Source organism: Mus musculus, chromosome 15 (assembly GCF_000001635.26).
Source record: "Mus musculus strain C57BL/6J chromosome 15, GRCm38.p6 C57BL/6J".
NCBI classification, from domain to species: Eukaryota; Metazoa; Chordata; class Mammalia; order Rodentia; family Muridae; genus Mus; species Mus musculus.
This window is the reverse complement of record NC_000081.6, coordinates 77,002,409-77,022,269: the sequence shown is the minus strand read 5'-3', so window position 1 is coordinate 77,022,269 and position 19,861 is coordinate 77,002,409. Positions and strand designations below refer to the sequence as shown.

Genomic DNA, 19,861 nt, shown 5'->3' with positions numbered 1-19,861 from the left:
AGATGAATCCTATTACGGCAGAGAGTCAGAATAATGAGGGCAGTGATAGATCTCGTCTACTAGTGTGGACTGAAAGCTTGGGTAATGTGGTTGCCTTCGGCTGCAAAGGATTCCTAGACATGCCCAGAAAAATTGCAGATTCTGAGCCTGGGCAAGGGGGTAGGGGTGGAGGGGTGGCGAGGCTCATACACAGGGCCTCACTGCTCACCCAGAGGCTGGAACTCTTCCCGGGGTCCTGGGCTTGGTTGCCTCAGAAGCCTGATGGGATATGCATGATTGATAATTCTTGGCTCTGGGGAGGAGATTGCTCTGTTGCTAGCAGCCCCTGCACTGTCTGTGAAGCTGTAGTCTGGAAATGAATTCCTTGCTATTTATGATCTAGGGTGAGTTCCCCTCCTGATCTTCACATTCTTGCATACTCCCTTAGTCTGTTTCTAACCCCTCTGCTTGGGAGCAAGGTCATCTAAGGCCAGAGCCCTTTAGGTAGCTGAGCTGGAAGGAGGCTCACCAGCTTCTGGAACACCTTGGTCTCTCAGCTTCTTCCTGCCTGTCTTTCTCCCCCCAATCCTTAAGTGCTGGGCCTACAAGCCATCTAACTGGACTAACTCCCACTCCAAATTAGCATAAATTCCTAGGCCACAGGTTTCCTATGTGACCTTGGACAAGTTGTCTCTCCTCTCTGGGCCCTATTTCTGCTTTGGACTGTTTGTCATGAGCTGAGACCACCTGTCCACTCTCGTGCCCTGAGATTTGGAGCCCGTACTCTCTTTTTGTTGTGGACAGCAGATTATTGAGGGCAAGACTGGTAGGACGGAGTCTTGCAAGCCTCCAAGGCTGCCAGGGCCTGGGCAGTGACTTGGGGCTTGAAGGAGACTCAGAGTATTGTGCCATTAGAGAGATACTCTTCCCTTCCCAGGGGAGTAATTGAGGCCTGCCAGAACCTGGTGCCAGGTGGGGCACAATGCCAAGGCTGCTGACCCTGGGAGGCCCAAGGGTCTAACACCCTATCATGTCTCAGGCTTGGGTCATGGCGCCACACCAGCTGCTCCAGCCCTCTCCACTGGGGGCACAGGGAAGTGGTCTTCCAGGGTGGCATGCCAACTCTCAGGGTAGCAAGTGTCCCATGGCACTAGGCTCCCAGCCAGTCCCAGACACCGACCCCAGCCTCACCCGCTGACCTCAGCAAGGTCATTTCTGCAAGTACCTTAGCAGAACTCTGAGGTCTGAGCTGGTAAGCACAGAATTCTAGAACGAGGAGCAAGCAAAAGATCTTTGCACTCCAGGTGGTAGGGGCTGTTCTCTCACCACTTCATGGTCAGATAGTTTCTGGTTTATTTATACCTGCATTTTTTTTAAAAAAAGGATGTACTTAATTTACTTTGTGAGTGTTTTGTCCACATATCTGGATGTGCATCATATGCATGCAATACCCAGGAGCCAGAGGAGGGCATTGGATCCTCTGGAACTGGAGTTACAGACAGTTGTGAGCTGTTGTGAGGTTGCTGGGAAGTGAACTCAGATCCTCTGGGAGAGCAGCAGATGTTCTTACTGAACCACCTTCCCAACCCTCATGATGACATTTTTGCTGGGGAAAGGATTTTGGAGCTGTGAAGGTTTGGAAATGACTGGTATTGACAGCAACCTTTCACACAATGAGAACTGCCTCAGAGAGTCACAAACAGCCTGTGCCAGTGATGATCCGCCCCTAAAAAAAGGCTCCCGGTGGTGATAATGGAGGTGAAGGTGGAGAGGAAGGGGAGGAAGTCTCACAGAGCAAGCCCTGTGTTGGATCACCTTAATGAACTTAAGTATGAACTCACGTATCACAGCTGACAGAGAGGTTTAGCAACTTGACCCAAATCACACAGCTAATACGACTGTGGATAGGATTCAAACTCAGGCCACTTGGCTGTAGCCCATGCTCTTGGTGACCCTTCTATCTACCACCCCGTGTGCTTCTAAGATGGAGTCTGATTGGGCAACTGTTTAGAAGACAAGCAGAGAGGCTTATCTTCCTTTCCCTGACCAGACAGACTGTATATGCTTTGCCTGGTGTCCTGGCAACATGATGAAGAAAGGAACCCTGGGAAACTATCCTTGGTCTCTTCAACAGGGACCGAATCAGTTGTGCTCAGGGGAATCCAGGATACGGGCTCTGGACCTCTCCCGGGACTCCATCTGTGGAACTCAGGGTTCAGGGAGCAAGTGACTGTGTGGAGCCTGTAAACCTGTACCTCTCCTCCTATAATGTGAGCAAGCCTAATGCTGTTCTGCCCAGTGCTGGGCAAAGGTGAGGGTAGGGTAATCCTTCTAGAGGTTGGGAAATCAGTTTGGTTTACACTCAGTGATTAAGACGAAGAAAGGCCGAGTGTCTGTTCTGGCATCCCACAGGACCCTGGAGACCAACCCAGAACCACAGTGTAGTATCTCTAAAGCCTACAGCCTTGAGTCCCTCTTCTGGCCCCATCCAGCCTGGTGACCTTGGGCTCACCTGTGGGTGTCAGGCCTCCCGTCTGTCAGCAGGAACTCAAGGGTCATTGTCGATAGATAATAATAGTCAGGAGCACAGGGACCCTGGACAAAGTGCCAGAGACAAGCTGTCAGTGACGCACACAACTCTGGATAGGCTCCTGGGGTGATTCTGTAATACAACCAGGACCGGGGACAGGCCCAGCCAATCTTCATGGCACCAGCCTGTGTGCATGGCTCTTCACCCACGTGAAGAACAGACTTGCATGTTTGTGTGTGTGTGCTTCTTAGAATACACACATATGTGTGTGTGCTTCTGAGAACATGTGTTGGGGGGTGGAGGGTCTGCATACTATCATTTACAATGGGATGCCATTGTGTGACAGGGACAGAGCCCAAGTGGTCACCCAGAGGATGAGGGGGAAGCCATAGGGCCTAGTTAAACCCCTGCAGGACACTCAAGCTTCCTGTGCCTCAGTTTCTCCAGCTGTCACATGGAGTCTGCTGCATGAGGCTCTTTCAGCAGGGTTCTTTTCAGTGATGGTTGCCTCGGAGTGGCTTGGAATCACAGAGCAAGAAGTAGCCCATGTATGAACCTGAGTCCGTGTAGTTGGAATGGGTACATGGTGGGGTGTTTGGGAGGGAGCTGGTGTCAACAGAACTGATAACAGACACACAGTGAAGTGCTTGAGAGGTGGGAAGGCTTGTCTGTGATGAGTGACCATGGACGTGGAAGAGGGGCGTAAAGCAGCTGACCTGAGAGGCTGTATCAAGCACCCACCCACTGGTGAGGTGAGACCATCCCCACTGTAGGGCCTTTTTTGTCCTGCCCTGTCTGGAGACTAATCTAGTCGTGCGCAGAGAGACAGGGCTCCCACACTCCCTCTGCTGGATGCACACTAGACCTCTTAGTTCCTCCTCTGAGACATGATGCAATCACAGAACTTGCTTCAGGTGTACTGTGGGGATTCAGTAAATTACCCTGCAAACTGCTTTAAGGACATGCATGTCCTTTGTGAATACTCTATAGGTGACAGTTCATGCTCTCTCATGGAAAACTCAGAGGCCACCTGTCCCTCAGTGTGGATCCTAATCAGGCTGGTTTTAGAGTGGGGATGGAACAGGGAAGGAACACCAGACTACCACATGAACACAGGCTCCATTGGCCCCACAAAGGGATGGGACAGCTCGAGAGAAGAGTTGAAGACATCAGCACATCACAAACTCAAGGGATTGTAGAGGAAGCAGCCAGATAATTCAGCAGCCAGACCTAGCTCTTGGATTGGATGAAGCAGCTTAGTGTCCTGGTCATAGGATGTCCTCCCCATGGGACTGTGGGGCAGAGGCCAGGGGGACCAAGTGCTTCCCAGACAGCTTGGTACACAAATGTATATGCTCATAGTGATGCCATAAGGATCACGTAGAGTCTAGATAGCTGTGGTCACCCTGATAAACATGTCAGAGTGGGGCACTATGGGGCATCCGGTGTAAATTCTAGTTCTGTCCAGGCTCCAGTTCTGAGCTCTGACATCACATGCTGTGGCCTAGGCCAAGCAACTGCCTTTGATGGTGTTTTATCTGTCCACAAGTGGATCAGGGACTGGCCTCATCTGGGGAAGTTGGTGGTTCTTGTAGCCCTCATTATCTTCCCAGAGCAGGACTTGGGTCCCTGGTTGGATAAAGCCAGAGCTCATGAGGTGACAGGCAGAAGCAGCTGTGGCCTTTGGTTGGTCCATTTACCATTGCCAGTGGAAAGTGGTTGGGGTTAGATCTGAAGTTTATGCTCATGTAGAGGGGTCTCAACAACAGCCACAGATAGTCAGGAGGTCTAAAACTTCAGGTTTCAGCATCTTCAGGCAGGAAGCAATAGAGGCATCCCTGACACAGATGTCTTGAGGAATAGAGGGTACTTCTGAGTCATATAGATCCAATGGCTGCCTGCCTTCTCTGCACACTAGCCCTGAGATCCACGGGTCTCACTCCATCTCTTCTTGTCCCACAGTCTGTTTAAGACTCACCCTGAGACCCTGGATAAGTTTGACAAGTTCAAGAACTTGAAGTCAGAGGAAGATATGAAGGGCTCAGAGGACCTGAAGAAGCATGGTTGCACCGTGCTCACAGCCCTGGGTACCATCCTGAAGAAGAAGGGACAACATGCTGCCGAGATCCAGCCTCTAGCCCAATCACACGCCACCAAGCACAAGATCCCGGTCAAGTACCTGGAGGTAGGCGGCCACAGCAAGTCTCCAGGGCAGAGATATAAATCCCAGCTTAGCCACTCAATACGAGTGGCCTGCTTTCTCCCCACTAAGCTTTCTCCCCAGTTCTCCTCTATAACCTACCCCAGCCCTGTTCCCCTGAGGGTGCTGAGGAGCCACACAGCATCCAATTTAATGGCTTGCCCAAATGCTGGGCCAGCACCTTAGTGTGAAATATGACTAATACACAACTTGCCTTCTCCTCAGAAGCGGGAGCTCTTGTTGGACCCACTGGACTGGACAGATGTGGAAACTGAGGCACAGGCAGCTTGGGCAAGTCACTGAGGCAGGATTCACACTCAGGGCGAATCAGTTCTGTCAGAGAGCGGTAGACGCTTTGTTTCTCTGATGCTCTGCTGCCCCAGTCCATGATGGTTCAGACACCAGTTGGAAAGTGGCCTAAAGAGAGGCCAGCAGCCCTCAGTGGGGTCCTGTCTGTCTTCATTTTGCAACTGGAGTCACAGGGCAGAGCAGGGCAGAGCAGGGCAGAGCAGGGCAGGGCCAGACACATACCCAGCCTCCCTGAAGCTGGGGCTGGTTCCGCAGACCCAGGCTCCACAGACGTTTCTGTATCTGTGAATTGTGAGGCAGATTTCCCAGAGGTGTATTTGCAAAGATGTCCTGTGCCTCTGGGTGCACTTGTGTCCCTCGGTGTCCCCTTCTGCTGTGTCCCACTCTCATCTCTGCTGTGTCACTTGCACATAAGGGCCCCAGCCCAAAACAGCAGCTGTACCCCCACTCCTGAGCTAGCAGGGGTGTGTCCACAGTCCCTGGGTCTAATCTCAGCTTACTATCTACCTGCTACATGACCTCAGCCTGGTCACTTGGTAGTCTCTTCAGTACAGCAGCCAAAGCTGTACGGGACCAAACTCTAAGTCAATGACGATAAGTAAGTGTTATGATAGTTTCATCGTGAGCCTTTGGATTCTGGGTGGTCCCGATCCCCATCTAGGCAATGTCGGTACCTGATCTCCCCTGGCCCCTCTCCCCTTGTTAGTACCTGTTCCTCAGTCCCAGGTTTAGGGATAAAATCACATGATGGGAAAAGCCTCCTCCCAAGTGTCCTGATTGACAGTCCTGGTGGGCTAGCCGATGCTGAGCAAGGTATCATGGGCCGGCTGCTGGGCCTGCATCCTGAAGTAGTGTGGGCACACGAGAGGTGAGAAAGGGGCCCCAGAGGGGCTCCCTGAGTTTGAGTGACCCTCCCTGACTGCATGACTTCATGCACACAGCTATACCTGTCTTTGCCTCAGTTTCCCCATTTACAGAGCAGGGATGGTGGTGGTGCCTGCTTCCAGGTAGTCAGGTTTAAAGGAGTTGGTTCATGGTAATTGCATGGAATGGCACTTGGTACATCGTAAGTGTGCAAGGAACAGTCCTATAGTAAGGAGAAGGTCAGTGAGTACACACCCCCTTAGCTCATGGCTTGCTCCGTCCCCTGACCTACAACCTCTTGTCCCTTTCTTGCAGTTTATCTCAGAAATTATCATTGAAGTCCTGAAGAAGAGACATTCCGGGGACTTTGGAGCAGATGCTCAGGGCGCCATGAGCAAGGCCCTGGAGCTCTTCCGGAATGACATTGCCGCCAAGTACAAGGAGCTAGGCTTCCAGGGCTGAGCCATGGGCTCCCACTGTCCAGCCCACCAAGCTGGGACCCAGTGTTGTGTAGCAAGTAGCGTGTGCAGTGTTCTAGGTTAGCAGAGAACAGAAGAGGGGAGCATAGTGTGGCATCCACCCACACCCCTGGGGACAGGGCTCTGGGCAGTGTTACCCTGGAGCCCAGAGGTGCAAAGTGGCCTTCGTCAGCTCTGCCGGGTCATGCTCAGGTCTCCTAAGTCCCAGTCCATTTTCTTCTGGTTTTGGGAAAATCTCTTTTCCACTGTCACATTTGACCCCAAATCCAAGTCACTGACTAGCAGACCCTGACCTTTGGGCGAGATGGAGGGTTGCTTAGAGGGAGTGGAGGGTGAAAACGGGGCGGTGAGCATCAAGTCTCCCACTGCTCAGCTTCCCGTTGACCCACCTTGTCTCAATAAAATATCCTGCGAGTCCTCAATTCTTGTCTCCGTCCGGTATATTTTTATCCCTTCCGGTAAGGGAAACATCCACAAACGTCGCTGGAAGAAATGGGAAGGTGCATTCTGGGATGGCGGGCAGACAGAAGATGTGAGACAGGCCCCTTTCTACAATCACCTCTCAATGACAAGCACACACTGGGCTAGGTTCAGGGACAGGGAAGAAAGGGCCCCCCACCTGGGCTCTGATCAAGATGGCGGGCCTGCAGACAGGGTCAGCTGACCTTGGCAGTCTGAGGATCAGTGCCAGGTGCCCAGGGCAGGAGACAGGGAGGAGATGTCTCGCTGTGGATCCAACAGCTGAGGCAATGTGAGAAGGTCACCCAGCCAGAACGTAGCAGAGCTGAGAGCCAAACAGTGGCCTAGAAGACAACTGGGTCTCTGACCCCAGGACAGAGCCTGTGGCCAACAGTAGCAGCTGCTGACCTTCCGGCCAGGGAGAGGACAGACAACAGGGAGATACTATCCAAACACAGGACAGGGGAAGAAACCCACGTGTCCAAGGGCAGACTGCAGATAGTGTGTGAGCCTCACCAAGGACCCGGAGCAGGCTTGTTACTGAGGCTAACACAGTCAGAGCAAGGCTCAGCCACCAGTCCTCAGAAGGCAACTGGACAGGTAATACTGAGAAGCAGAGAAAGGGGTTTATTCAGTGTGGACACACCTGGAAGAGGACAGAGAGGCTCAGTGCTCCCCAGCCCCAACCCAGCTTCAGGGTCCTAACATGAGGTGAAGTTAAAATGCAGAGCTGGCCAGAGGCATTCATAGCTGAGCAGAACCAGCTGAGAAATAGTCTCTCCTCTCCTCCGATCCATAAGGGGCCTGACAGATGTCCAAACTATGTGGAATCTCTTCCTGGCTGACAAGTGTCTCCTCTGGCTGGACCAAATTTCAACTCTTTCCTTCCTGACATGAGATCACAATCTGGAGGAGTCCGTTGCCTTATTAGTCTTACAGCCAGAGGGAAGGATGTCTTTTCACCGCACGGTGACCTGAGTCTGACCCACGGGAAGACAGAAGAAGACATCCGGCTTCATGAAATTGTCCTCTGACTTCCACCGTGGATGCACGCGCGGGTGTCTGTGTGTCCACACATAAAATCATGCCACACATGCACACACAATACACAATACTAATAATAATTGATGATTGATGATGATAATGGTGGTGGTGGTGATGCCTGCATTCGTAGGTGAGGTTCTGCCCTTACCTTATAGAAATTTCATTGACTGTCAGACAATGGGCTCTTCCTGACATGTGATCTTCCTAGGGGCTGACGGAGCTGGCTCTTCTCCAGCTGTTAGGCGTTCATCAACATTCCTGTCAGCGACACTCCTGGCTCCAGCTGCAGAGGAGGGCTAGGCATTTGTCGTCTGCCCTGCATTCATCGAGCAAATCTCGACAAACCTTGGAGGTAAAAATAGAAGCGAGCTTAGAGCTCTGCAGTGCACACGTGGGCCAGCTGCCTCTTTTGTCACGGCTGAGTGTCTGCGCTGAGTCCTCATGTCAGGGGCAGGCGGACACTTGACTTCAGTTTATTTAAGGTTTCTCTCTAGCCCCAGGCGAGCGCTGGCAAATTCCACACTCAGAGTCGTAGTGTGTGAGTGTGGAGGTGACAGACTGATTGCAGCCATCTGCTCCTGGTAGTGTCCTCCGGACCACTGTATACCCCCAGCTCCTCATGAAGGCCCCTCCTGGGGTTGAAGCATAGATTCCCTTCACACTGAGACCCCACAGACCCACCCGAGTCCTGCTGTCTCCTGCAGATCCCAGCCAGGACGCTGAAGGTTTGCTTGGTAGGGCTATGCACGGTGTGCGCTCCACATGGCGCCTGATCAAGGTACCTTCTAAGGTTTGGGTCTCTGTTCCACGAACCCAGCTGGGGCTGCAGAGTTCTCTCCCAGTCCACATAGGGCGCTCCGGGATCTGGAGGTGATCGTGAGTAGAAACCCTTTTCTCTGAGACCCAATACCCTCTACGGTCTCTGTTCTGATCCACTTTGCTGTCAGAAAATTTCAGAGACGTTTCCCGATCCGAGTGGCAGGGGCCCCGTGAATTACTCCAGCCTTTGACCCGCCTGCAATCTTCCTGCCTCTAGTGGGACCTAAGCGCCCATCTGCACACGCAGTCAAAGATGTGGATTTTTTTCTTGCTTGTTTTGAGCAGCTGTGGCCCTTCCTTGAGGCTTGGGCGTAAAAATCTTCTAGTCTGAAAAGGTGTGGGCCAAAGAAAGGAAGGCAGTTACTGAGGGAAACACCTACTAGTGTCCAAAACGCACCATCCCGCAAGTTAGTCCTCTTTCAGCATCCTGAGTACTGGGATTGTGTGTCTGCTACCACATCCAGCTGTTTTTTGTTTTGTTGTTGTTGGCTTTTTTGGTTTTTGGTTTTTCGAGACAGGGTTTCTCTGTGTAGCCCTGGCTGTCCTGGAACTCACTCTGTAGACTAGGCTGGCCTCGAACTCAGAAATCCACCTGCCTCTGCCTCCCAAGTGCTGGGATTAAAGGCATGCGCCACCACGCCCGGCTGTTTATTATTTTTAATTCAGAATTATTACAGCAACATAGGAGGAACTTATGACGCAAAGGCCACCACAAACAGTTGTGTTCGCGACCCCTGTAGGACAGGGTGTTTTCATTTTGTAGGCAGTCACTGCCACATCCTGTCAGCTTGGAACACCGTTGTATGCACACTGATATGAGCATAACTTGTAAACTACGGGCATTTTAAAAAATTGTGTGCAGGCCAGACATGGTGACACATGCTTTTAATCACAGCACACTTGGGAGGAAGAGGCAGGTGGGTCTCCGGAGGCCAGCCTGGTCTACAAAGCAAGTTCTAGGATAGCCAGGGCTACAGAGAGAGATTTCATCTCAATAATAGAAATTAAAATTTAAAAAAAGGCATGTTTCAGGAGGTTCCAGGGGGACCCTGGAAGCTCAGATTCTGAGCTGTGTGTCTCTGTGTGTGTCTGTCTGTCCATGCATGCCCTTGTACTTGCTCAAGCATCCTCATATGAATAGAGTCCCCGGATGTATGCATGTCTGTCCATTTCTACCCTGCTTCTCAATTCTCACCTGTGACCTCAGTTTCCTGACCTAGCTACTTGTAGCTCCCATGAGCCTACAGCACAGCACAGTGATCTCTAGCTGTCACCACTCAGTCTGGACTGCGACAGGCTGGGGTGAGTTGGGGTGGGGAGTTAGAGAGGACACCAAGAAACCCAGGCTGAGGCCCTTGGGACTAGCCTGGTGATAAACTGAGAGACACTCATAAAGCTGTGCCGATTTACCAAAGTGATGAACTGAGCCGTGATGGCGCTGCACCTGCGCAAGATGCTCGACCATCTTACCTTACCAAAGAGATGGACTCAGCTGTGATGGAGCTGCGCCCCGTGCACGATGCTCAGTCATCTTGCTGGCAATCTAAACTATCGACTTGTGTTGTTGTTGTTGTTTTAATAGGAAAAGAAAATCGAATTTATTGAGTACACCCTTAGGGGCGGCTGGCTAGGCAGGAGCAAAGGCACTGCCTGTAGCAGAAATGAAAAGTGTCTTTAAAAAAAAAAAAAAACCCTTCACCTTCAATTGACCCACATCAAACTGGTCGTTATTGTCTGACCAGGTCGCCCACAAGTACAAAGCCTTTTTTTCCCTAAGTTGGTATTTTTGCAGAGAACTAGAAAAAAACACCTGCCCTGTGTTGATCCCCTTGACAAGCAGGGTGGCATTGTGCGGTTCCTTCTCCTTGAGTCCAGTCCAGCAGAGAGACTTGTGTGTCTGAACTGCCTGCCACAGTCTTCCCAATACACACACAGCTGGAGAACAGGGGACCGTGGACATAGTGGATTATGAAGTGAGGGTTATTAGCAACTTTCAGCACTGAGGACAGGGTGGGGGCGGGGAGAAGGGAGGAGCTTCCGATACATGGAGGGATGGACATCCTGGTTCCACGGAGCACTGGGATGTCATCCAGTGCTCATCAGAGGCTCTGCATCAGCTTTCACCCAGAATAAGCCAGTTGAATTAGTCTACCAGGAAAGGGTTAAACTGAGGGCCGGACTGGTGTGTGTTTTGGGGGCAGAGTTAAATTTTTCTGGGAGTGTTTGTGGTAGTGATGAGGATGGAGAACCGGGCATGAGGAGTGAACATCATACTGAAAATGTCTCCTATATTCTAACCTGTTCTTTCTTTCTGTGACCACCTTCGCTACCACTGCAAACTATTTCTATGTGCCACCTTGGGCAGGCTTATGGTGCCTGTCTTAGTTAGGGTTTGCACTGCTGTAAAGAGACACCAATGACCAAGGCAACGCTTATAAAGGACAACATTTAACTGGGGCTGGCTTCCAGGTTCAGAGGTTCAGTCCATCATCATCAAGGCAGGAGCATGGCAGCATCCAGGCAGGTATGGTACAGGAGGAGCTGAGAGTTCTGTATCGTCATCTGAAGGCTACTGGGAGGAGACTGGCTCTCACATGGCAAGGAAGAGGGTCTCATTGCCCACCCCCACAGTGATACACTTCTTCCACCAAGGCCACATCCACTCCACCAAGGCCACACCCCCTTATAGTGCTACTCCCTGGGGCAAGCATATTCAAACCACCACAGTGCCCAACTGCGGAATCAGACACCAGTCCTGATGGTACTGATAAGTTTATTTAAATAAAGAGATGTTGCACAAGGCAGATGACCTCCATGCCGGTGGTGAGCCTGCTCCCATACGTTGAAGGACTTAAAACAGAGGCAGAGAGTCCCCCATAAGAAGGGGATTCTGTGCCCAATGATTGTGTGACTCTCCCCTGGGTCTCCTACCAACCCTGCAGATGTCACATCCACCAGCCAGGTCCTAACTCTAAACCACTTTCTCTGTATCATTTTGGTTTGGAGTCTCTGGAGAACCCTACTGGTACAACCGCCATTCCTGGCTCACAGATGATGGTGACACTGGTACAGTTAAAGCACCTGCCACTTCAGTTAAAGGCCACCCACCCAGAAAAAAAGAGTTGAGATTTGTACCCAGAGCTTCAGCTTGCAGTCAATGGTGGGCAGTGTCGTGGTATAGTTCCAAAGGGAAGGTTGCATGTGTGTGTGCATATGTGTATATGTACTGTGTGTGCATGTGTATACATATGCCTGTATGTTTACACAGCCTGCCCCTCCACTCTCAGCTCCCTGGGATATAGCAGGGAACAGATTCAAGGGTATTCTAAGCCCATAGCTTACTAGTCTGACGGCTGAGGCCAGACACTTAAATCCTATGCTAAGTGTTTGCAGTCAGGCCAGCATTGTCAGTCTGGGGTGACATCTGGCCTTCCTGGGGTAGCCAGGTCCTGGGTCACTCATCTCTCACCTAAGGAATGTCTAAGGAGGCAATTGAACCTATAGGACTCTCCTGAGCTGTGTGAATTAGGGCAAGTTATTCCACCCTTCCATGCCTCCACTGCCCCTCCTGAAGTGTAGTAATAATTTCATTATTAATCTAAAGTTCTCCGAGGCTAATGCAGCTTGAAGGTCTAGAACATGCCTGGATTGTGCTCATTCTTGCCATTGCCACCAGAACATAGTTCAGACAGCCTGCTGGTCACGGTGGTGGCAGGAGCTGGCTTCTCCCACTCTGCCTTCCTCTGGAGCCAAGTGCAGGGGCTCACCAAGGGTCAGAGGGAAGGAAAGAGACAGTCTGGTGAGCATATCCAGCAGGTTCGCAGACCTTGCAGAGCAAGTGTGGCATATCCAGGGCTCCTCCACTTGTCAGGGCCCAAGGGGACAGGAACATCCGATGAGAGAAAGCTGCTGGTGGGGGCAGCAAGGGGACAATGGATAGACTCAGACTGGGTTCACGCCAGAAGAAATGATACAAAAGAGCCTCGCCCACTGCTCTCCGCAGCCCCGAGTCAGGTAGCTGTGACCCCAGAGTCTGCACAGCAGAGTTCAAGATGGCTTTGGGGATTGCCTGGCTCTGATGTATGGCTTAAGATACAGGTGTTTTTAGGTTCTGTCCCTGACTTTCTGTCTCTTTCTCTCATCTGTCTCTCTGAATGCCCCATCCACCAAGAGCAGGCCTGTTGGCCTCTGAACTCCTCTGAACTTGGTTTCTGGCTTCTCTCCTCCTCCAATCCCACAACTCTCCCGGGACTCCATAATGGTGGACAATGGAAAGAGAGATTCAGAATAGATTCAGCATAGAATGGACCTGGGGGCCTATGGGGCTGTGACCACTATACAGTGAAGTCCGGTTCTTGGGGAGTGCCAAGTGGCTCGAGGTCAGATGCATGGCTGGAGTGTTCAGCCTGGCCAGGTAATGACCCAGAAGAACTAGCCAGTGCCAAGGTAGGATGTGCCCCAGTGAGAACACAGGGCCGGCTGAGGCCACTGAGAGACGTGCAAGGGTGCACCGCCCTGGGTGCTGGCCAGCCTCATCCTGGCACAGACTCCTGGGGTTGGCAGTCATGGCATCTTGAGAGGCAGCCTTACCAGAATAACAGGTGAAGGGACAATGGTCCCATGGCCAAGATGAATCATTCTTCATGGCCAAGGGCTAAAAGGGGGTCACCTAAGAGACATAGGACTGTGTTGTGCTCCCCGCTCCCCCAGAGTATACCATGTAATCACAAGGCCTCTCTACCCCCTGCTCCACATGTGACACTGGTGTCTGGAGGCACTGCCCCCTAGGCCTTCTGCCCCTGCAACTCTGGAGAACGCCCAAACCCTCTCCCTCCTTTGTACCACTACCCCACCCTCAGGCACCAAGGCTGCCCAGTAACTCTGGGCTCTAGGCCTAAGAAAGGTGACCAGGGTCCTTAGAAGTCTTGCCAACATCTTCCACATACCATTTTCAGTTGCTGAACTGTGTGGGCTCAATCCAGTACTTTGATCGATCTGAGCCTCTGTGGGGAATTGCAGGCTGGTCTCCAGTGGAGCTGAGGTCTGAACCCTGATGGTCATAATTCACCTTCATGACACGGTAGGCGTTCCCTCATGCTCCTGGAACTCTGGCCTCTGCCTAAGTTACTACCTCCCACAGCCCCCTCAAGAGAAGCATGGTCAGTAGTCATGTAAGCAATGGCCCAAGCTTCTGACCTTCAGGCTAAACTCCTCCCCAGTTAAGACCATAAAAAGGGCTGTTCAGCCCCCACCTCACTCTCTTATGCTCTCACTCCTTTGTCCTCTTACCTCTCACTTCTCTCACTTCTCTTTCCTCTTTCCTTTCTCTTTGTTTTCTTCTTTCCTCTCTTCTCTCTCTCTCTAGCCTTCTCTCTCTCTCTCTCTCCCTCTCTCTCTCTCTTTCTCTCTTCTCTCTTTCCCCCTGTCTTTCTATAATAAAGCTCTTAAACCATAGTGAGTCTCTGCTCCATCAAGATCTGCTGTGCACTCTGGTCAGTGTTGGGAACCTCTTCCCTTATCCCTCTCTCCTATAACCCCAGCACGACAGGGTGTCGCCTCAGGGTCCCTTGTCCACTCCTCGCCGAGTGGGGTCAGAGGCTTAGATGCCCATCCAGGGCTGAGTGGAACGTGTCCGGCAGCCCTCCAATGCCTACGTCCACCTGCCCAGAGCACAGGAACTCTGGCCGGACATTGGGCCCCTTTTCCCTTCCCCTTCTTCCCCTGGGCCCCCCCCCCTTTTTTTTGTTCCTAACAAGTCTCAGACCTCTCCTCAGCAGAAACAGCTTACTCTGCTTTGAAAAAAAAGGACCCAAGGGCCAATGAATCAAGACCAATGTGGGTCAGCGTGTGTGGCTAAGAAGCAGGGGGAATAGAGTAACTGGTGGGGGGCAGGGCAGGCTGGAGTATACTGGGGCATCAGAGCTCAACCCTAGGTATACAAAGACCCACTGAACTGCACACTGCCAGCCCAGAGGATGAGGCTCTCATGATGAGCTGAGCCCGTGTGTGCTCCTACCCCAGAAACTCGGGGTCCCTCCTGATTACTCACGGTGCCCACAGCCCCATGGCCTGTGTACAACTGCAGATACAGGGTGATGTCAACTCCTCGGTCTTAATGAATTTGTGTGCTCATTGAGGGAATTGAGGGATCACATGAGGTCACCGGGGAGACACCAACCACCCAGGGTCCAGAGTCTAGAACCCACGAACACTTGGGGAACAGGTTCCATTGTCCCTCCTATGTTTTCATGTGACATTTTCAGAGGCATAGAGCAGGTAAGGAACTTGCCTGAGGTGACTGAGAGTAGGAGCTGGAGCCAGGACCCAGGCAAAGGTCAACCCCCGTGAAGCTCATTCAGCTCTGAGAAGCTCAGTTTCTTTCCATTAACCCTTGACCCCGGGTGCTGTGAGGACCCAGAAGCCTCTAGAGAGGCAAGAACAGCTTGAGCCCCCCCCCCCAAGGCTCCATCTTTGTCCTGCCATTGTCTTTGACACAGACAATAGAGCCCCTGAGTCCTTTCCTGTGCGCACCATGAGGTGCACGACCTCATCACCCTGGGGTATATGACATCAGTGGGCTTACAGGAAGTGCAGCGATGGTGGTCACCTGGAATCCTGGTGCCCCGAGCCTGCTCCCAGCCACAGTGACTAAGCTGCATGGGAAGGAACTGCACAGAAGCCATTCCCTAGACAGAGCACAGCATAGCACTCCCATGGGCTATGATTACAGCCAGCTCTGCTGCCCACACTGATGTTAATGCCAGCGTCAGCCTCAGCCAGAATTAGGGGCATCAGGGACCCTGTCCTGACCCAGATGTCAGCCAGGGTCATCCAGGCAGGAGGTGACAGCCATATGGCCAGTGGAGATCCAGAGCTGCAAGATATCAGAGTTTCTTCAGGCAACCTGTTCCCATTTCTGCATCCGTGGAATGGGTACAGGCGATGGACTACTCAGAAGGTCTCTGTGATAATCAAGCTCAGCTCAGTGCCAGTGCCTGGCAATTAGCTCTGGACACCCAATCACCCACTTATCTCCTAACAAAATCTGACATCTAAGTTCAGCATCTTAATGCAGCTTGCAGGGACACTCGTAGTTCTGGGGACTGGGAATTTGCAGGAAAAAGCAGCTGGCTCCGGTCTCTCCTGCAGAGTCAGGCTTCAGCCCCTGAGCTAGCCTGGAACATGAAGCTCTACTCCTATATGGCTCCTCCCAAGGCCAGCAGGCTTTCCTCACAAGACCTTCCACCCGAAGAGCCCTTGCAGTACCACACAGGATTCACCCAAGCCATCTGAGAAGCCACAGGGAAACCACAGAATCATTATAACCTGGCCTCAAAAGTCACAGTGACATGTTCTTATTGTCCTGGTGGCCTTGGGAGGGCCTTGACCAAGCCCTCTGCCCAGTAGAGAGGTGAGTACCAGGAGAGAGGATGTTGGGAACCCCCTGTCTGGCCAATAGTGTGGTTCTCCAGGGTTGAAACACCTCTGCAGATGGGACTTGAGCACCCCCAGGCTCTGTGTGACCACACTTTGTCCCTGGTGTATCACAGCACCAGAAAGGGAACTGATCCCAGGCTAGTCGTTTGAAGACAGGGCACTATCCACAGCAACAGGAAACAAAGCAGACGTGACCTGAACCTCAATCACCTAGGAAGGATTCTCTCTCTCTCTCTCTCTCTCTCTCTCTCTCTCTCTCTCTCTCTCTCTCTCAATATTAAAGATTAGAGGTCAGGTAATTTGCCCAAAGTCACACAGTAAATGAAGGTCATGGTTTCAGCTCCGACACATGGGGATTCCACAAGGAACACCATCAGCCAGATATGTCTGGTTTCAGAGCCCATTACTTTAAGGGCAGCTCCCTCTTTGTATATATATAATATCCTGTATATAATATATATTTTAAATTATGTTTGTATATATAGGTTTATGTGCAGTTGCCTGCAGAGGCCAGAAGAGGAGGATCAACTGGAGCTGGAATTACAGGCAGTTTGTGAGTCCCCCTGGACCTGGTCCCCACCCTGTCTTCAAAAGACTAGCCTGGGTTCAGTTCCCTTTCTGGTGCTGTCATACACCAGGGATGAAGTGTGGTCACACAGAGCCTGGGGGGCTCAAGTCCCATCTGCAGAGGTGTTTCAACCCTGGAGCACCACACTATTGGCCAGACAGGGGGTCCCCAACCTAGGTAGGGACCCGGGTGAAAGAGCAACAAGCTCTCTTAACTGCTGAGCTGTCTTTCTAGCCCCAGAGCTCCCTCTTCGTCTTGGTCTAGCTTTCTGCTTCTCAGTTGCCCATAACCAACTCTGTTCTGAGCATACTAAATAGAAAACTCCAGAAATAAATAGTTTCTAAGGTATTTAGATTTTTGGTTGGTTGGTTAGCTTCTTTGATACAAGACCTCACTAATGTAGCTCTGGCTGGCCTGGAACTCATTATGTAGTCCAGGCTGGCCTGGAACTCACAAAGAGTGACCTGCCTCTGCATCCTGAGTGCTAGGATCAAAAGCCTGAGCTACTGTGCCCAGCCAGTTCCTAAGTTTTAAATTGTTTAGCCAATTTTAATAATAGGATAAAAATTTCTCACTGCCACACTGTCTTGACCACACCCTTTATGTACTGTTCCCACACAACACAGGCTACCTGCCCTTTAGACACTCAGTAGCCATCCTGGTTATGACATAAGCTTGTCATGATGTCATCGTGAGGGCAATGATTTATGACAGTATATTGCAATAATTCATCTTTTTATGATATCAGTTACTATTGTTTTTTTTTTACTGTGACTAATTTATACATTAAATTTTTATCACAGGTTTGTATGGTGTAGGAAGAAAAAAAAAACCATATTGTGGATGGAGTTTGGTTCTGCCCATAGTTCCAGACACCCACAAGAGCATCATGGGATATACCTCCTGCAGATATCAGGTGCTTCTGTATCCTGTTCATCTCTTACAGCATCTTCTGTTTGCCTGCGTCATTGGACTGCGGGGTCTGCTGCAACTTTAAGGGCAGCCACGGAAAACAAGCTCATTTGCAGAGCGAACAAATAATATATCGAGCTCCCTGAAAGCAAGACCTTCACAACCATGAGCTTTCTCTAGCCTTGGTTGTCCCTAAGACTGGGGGGATTTCTCTAGTCATGTTTGTCTTTCGGGATGATGGGAGCATTCTGGCTATGGTTTGATCTATGGAGAAGCCTTGACTATCACCTTAGCCTTCTCTCTGGTAATTCAGCTCCCACCTGGTCCTCAGGTGTTGGCTCCCAGACCAAATCCTGCCTTCCCTCCGACCCCTATCCACTCACAGAGCACACACAGCCTTCCAGCTCAGACTCCGGGTAAGCCTCGCCTCTTTGAGAGACCCTCAACACTCAGGGCTGCCCTTGACTGGACAGGGTGTGCTTCAACCAGGCTTTAGTTTCCTCAGCTGAAAAAAACAGTCATCTTGCTCAGGTTGTCCCTTAGTCCTGTGGTTCAGAGGGTGGGGAAAGGCAGCATGTCTCTTCATTGCCACTAGATGGCACCCAGGGGCCACCCATCTCCCTGAAGATGGGACTCCGAGGCATTCCAACCAGAATCCTGAGCCAAGGTCAGTGCATGAAGGTAAGGGGGTCAGTTTAGGAGATCGCGGGGGACATCATGAACTTGGCAGTTCCCAGTCACACCCTCCTCTGAGTGAGTGCCCTGGCTCTCCTTGTCAGTGAACTTCCTGGGTCTCAGAGACCTAATACTGGCACCTCATACAATGTCCTTGCTGACTCTTGGCACAACACAGCCTTCCTAACAACACCCTCTGTCCCTGATGTCATCAGTGTTACTTTGGGTCTCAGGGTCTCAGGATCTCCCCTGGGGAGAGGTCTGGGCATGGTGCCTAGAAATCTGGATCTGCTGTTGGCTGTCCTCTTGCTGTGTGACCTTTGGCAAGTCACTTTCCATCTCTGGTCTTCTGGTTAACTATAACCAGCCTCAAGAAGCTTAGAGTGCCATGGAAGAATCAAGGTGTCCTCAGTTGAAACTACTCAAAGGTTGGGAGGGCCTCAGATCCTGAGCCATGGTCTAAGGAGTGGAATGGTCATGTCCTTCTAGGTCCTGCCTCCTAGAAACAGGAGAGTCAGATTGTCACTAGCTGTCATCAGAGGGACTTAGGCTTCCAGGATAGAGGAGGGTAGAAACTGGATCAGGGGTGGGGTTGTGTCCAAGACCACTCCGTGCCAGCGGTGAAGTCAGGCCTTCTTCCTGCTGAGCAGATCCCCTCCAGCTGCCAAGCCCTTTCAAGGCGAGACATTTAGTTCTTTTAGGCCATGCCTAGGGAGTCCACAGGGATGTATTCAGCTTTGGTCTTTGCTGAAGGCCTGTCTAAAAAAGGTCCTTTCTCAGCTGGGATTCTGACCCCATGTTGTCAAGAGCTGGGCAACCCACTGCTCTGGCAGGATGCAAAGCTCCCTCCTAGACAGCTGGCTACCTGCCCTTTAGACACTCAGTAGCCATCCTGGTTATGACATAAGCTTGTTATGATGTCATTGTAAGGGCAATGATTTATGACAGTATATTGCAATAATTCATCTAGGTGTAGTGGGACATGTCTACAGTCTAGGTGTAGTGGGACATGTCTACAGTCTAGGTGTAGGGGGACATGTCTACAGTCTAGGTGTAGGGGGACATGTCTACAGTCTAGGTGTAGTGGGACATGTCTACAGTCTAGGTGTAGGGGGACATGTCTACAGTCTAGGTGTAGTGGGACATGTCTACAGTCTAGGTGTAGTGGGACATGTCTACAGTCTAGGTGTAGGGGGACAAGGCTACAGTCTAGGTGTAGGGGGACATGGCTACAGTCTAGGTGTAGGGGGACATGGCTACAGTCTAGGTGTAGGGGGACATGGCTACAGTCTAGGTGTAGTGGGACATGTCTACAGTCTAGGTGTAGGGGGACATGTCTACAGTCTAGGTGTAGGGGGACATGGCTACAGTCTAGGTGTAGGGGGACATGGCTACAGTCTAGGTGTAGGGGGACATGGCTACAGTCTAGGTGTAGGGGGACATGTCTACAGTCTAGGTGTAGGGGGACATGTCTACAGTCTAGGTGTAGTGGGACATGTCTACAGTCTAGGTATAGTGGGACATGTCTACAGTCTAGGTGTAGGGGGACATGGCTACAGTCTAGGTGTAGTGGGACATGTCTACAG

At 51.4% G+C, this 19,861-nt stretch overlaps 1 protein-coding gene and 1 long non-coding RNA gene across 5 annotated transcripts in view; both read left to right on the top strand.

Moving 5' to 3' along the window:
* Window positions 1-6,783, top strand: part of Mb (myoglobin) — a 35,182-nt gene extending 28,399 nt beyond the window's left edge. For all 3 annotated transcript variants that reach the window (NM_013593.3, NM_001164047.1, NM_001164048.1), the window contains 2 exons: window positions 4,472-4,694; window positions 6,198-6,783. In NM_013593.3, the coding sequence (NP_038621.2) occupies window positions 4,472-4,694; window positions 6,198-6,344 (370 nt within the window). In that variant the 3' untranslated portion in view covers window positions 6,345-6,783. The remainder of the gene's footprint in view (window positions 1-4,471; window positions 4,695-6,197) is intronic.
* Window positions 6,784-7,060: 277 nt separating this feature from the next.
* On the top strand, window positions 7,061-18,711 carry Gm52199. Of its 2 annotated transcripts, none has more exons than XR_003951577.1 (3): window positions 7,061-7,420; window positions 8,073-8,216; window positions 17,492-18,711. It is a non-coding gene; the product is annotated as a predicted gene, 52199 (long non-coding RNA). The 2 variants fall into 2 exon arrangements; XR_003951578.1 differs by lacking the exon at window positions 7,061-7,420 and adding an exon at window positions 7,784-7,994.
* The last annotated feature ends 1,150 nt before the right edge of the window (window positions 18,712-19,861 follow it).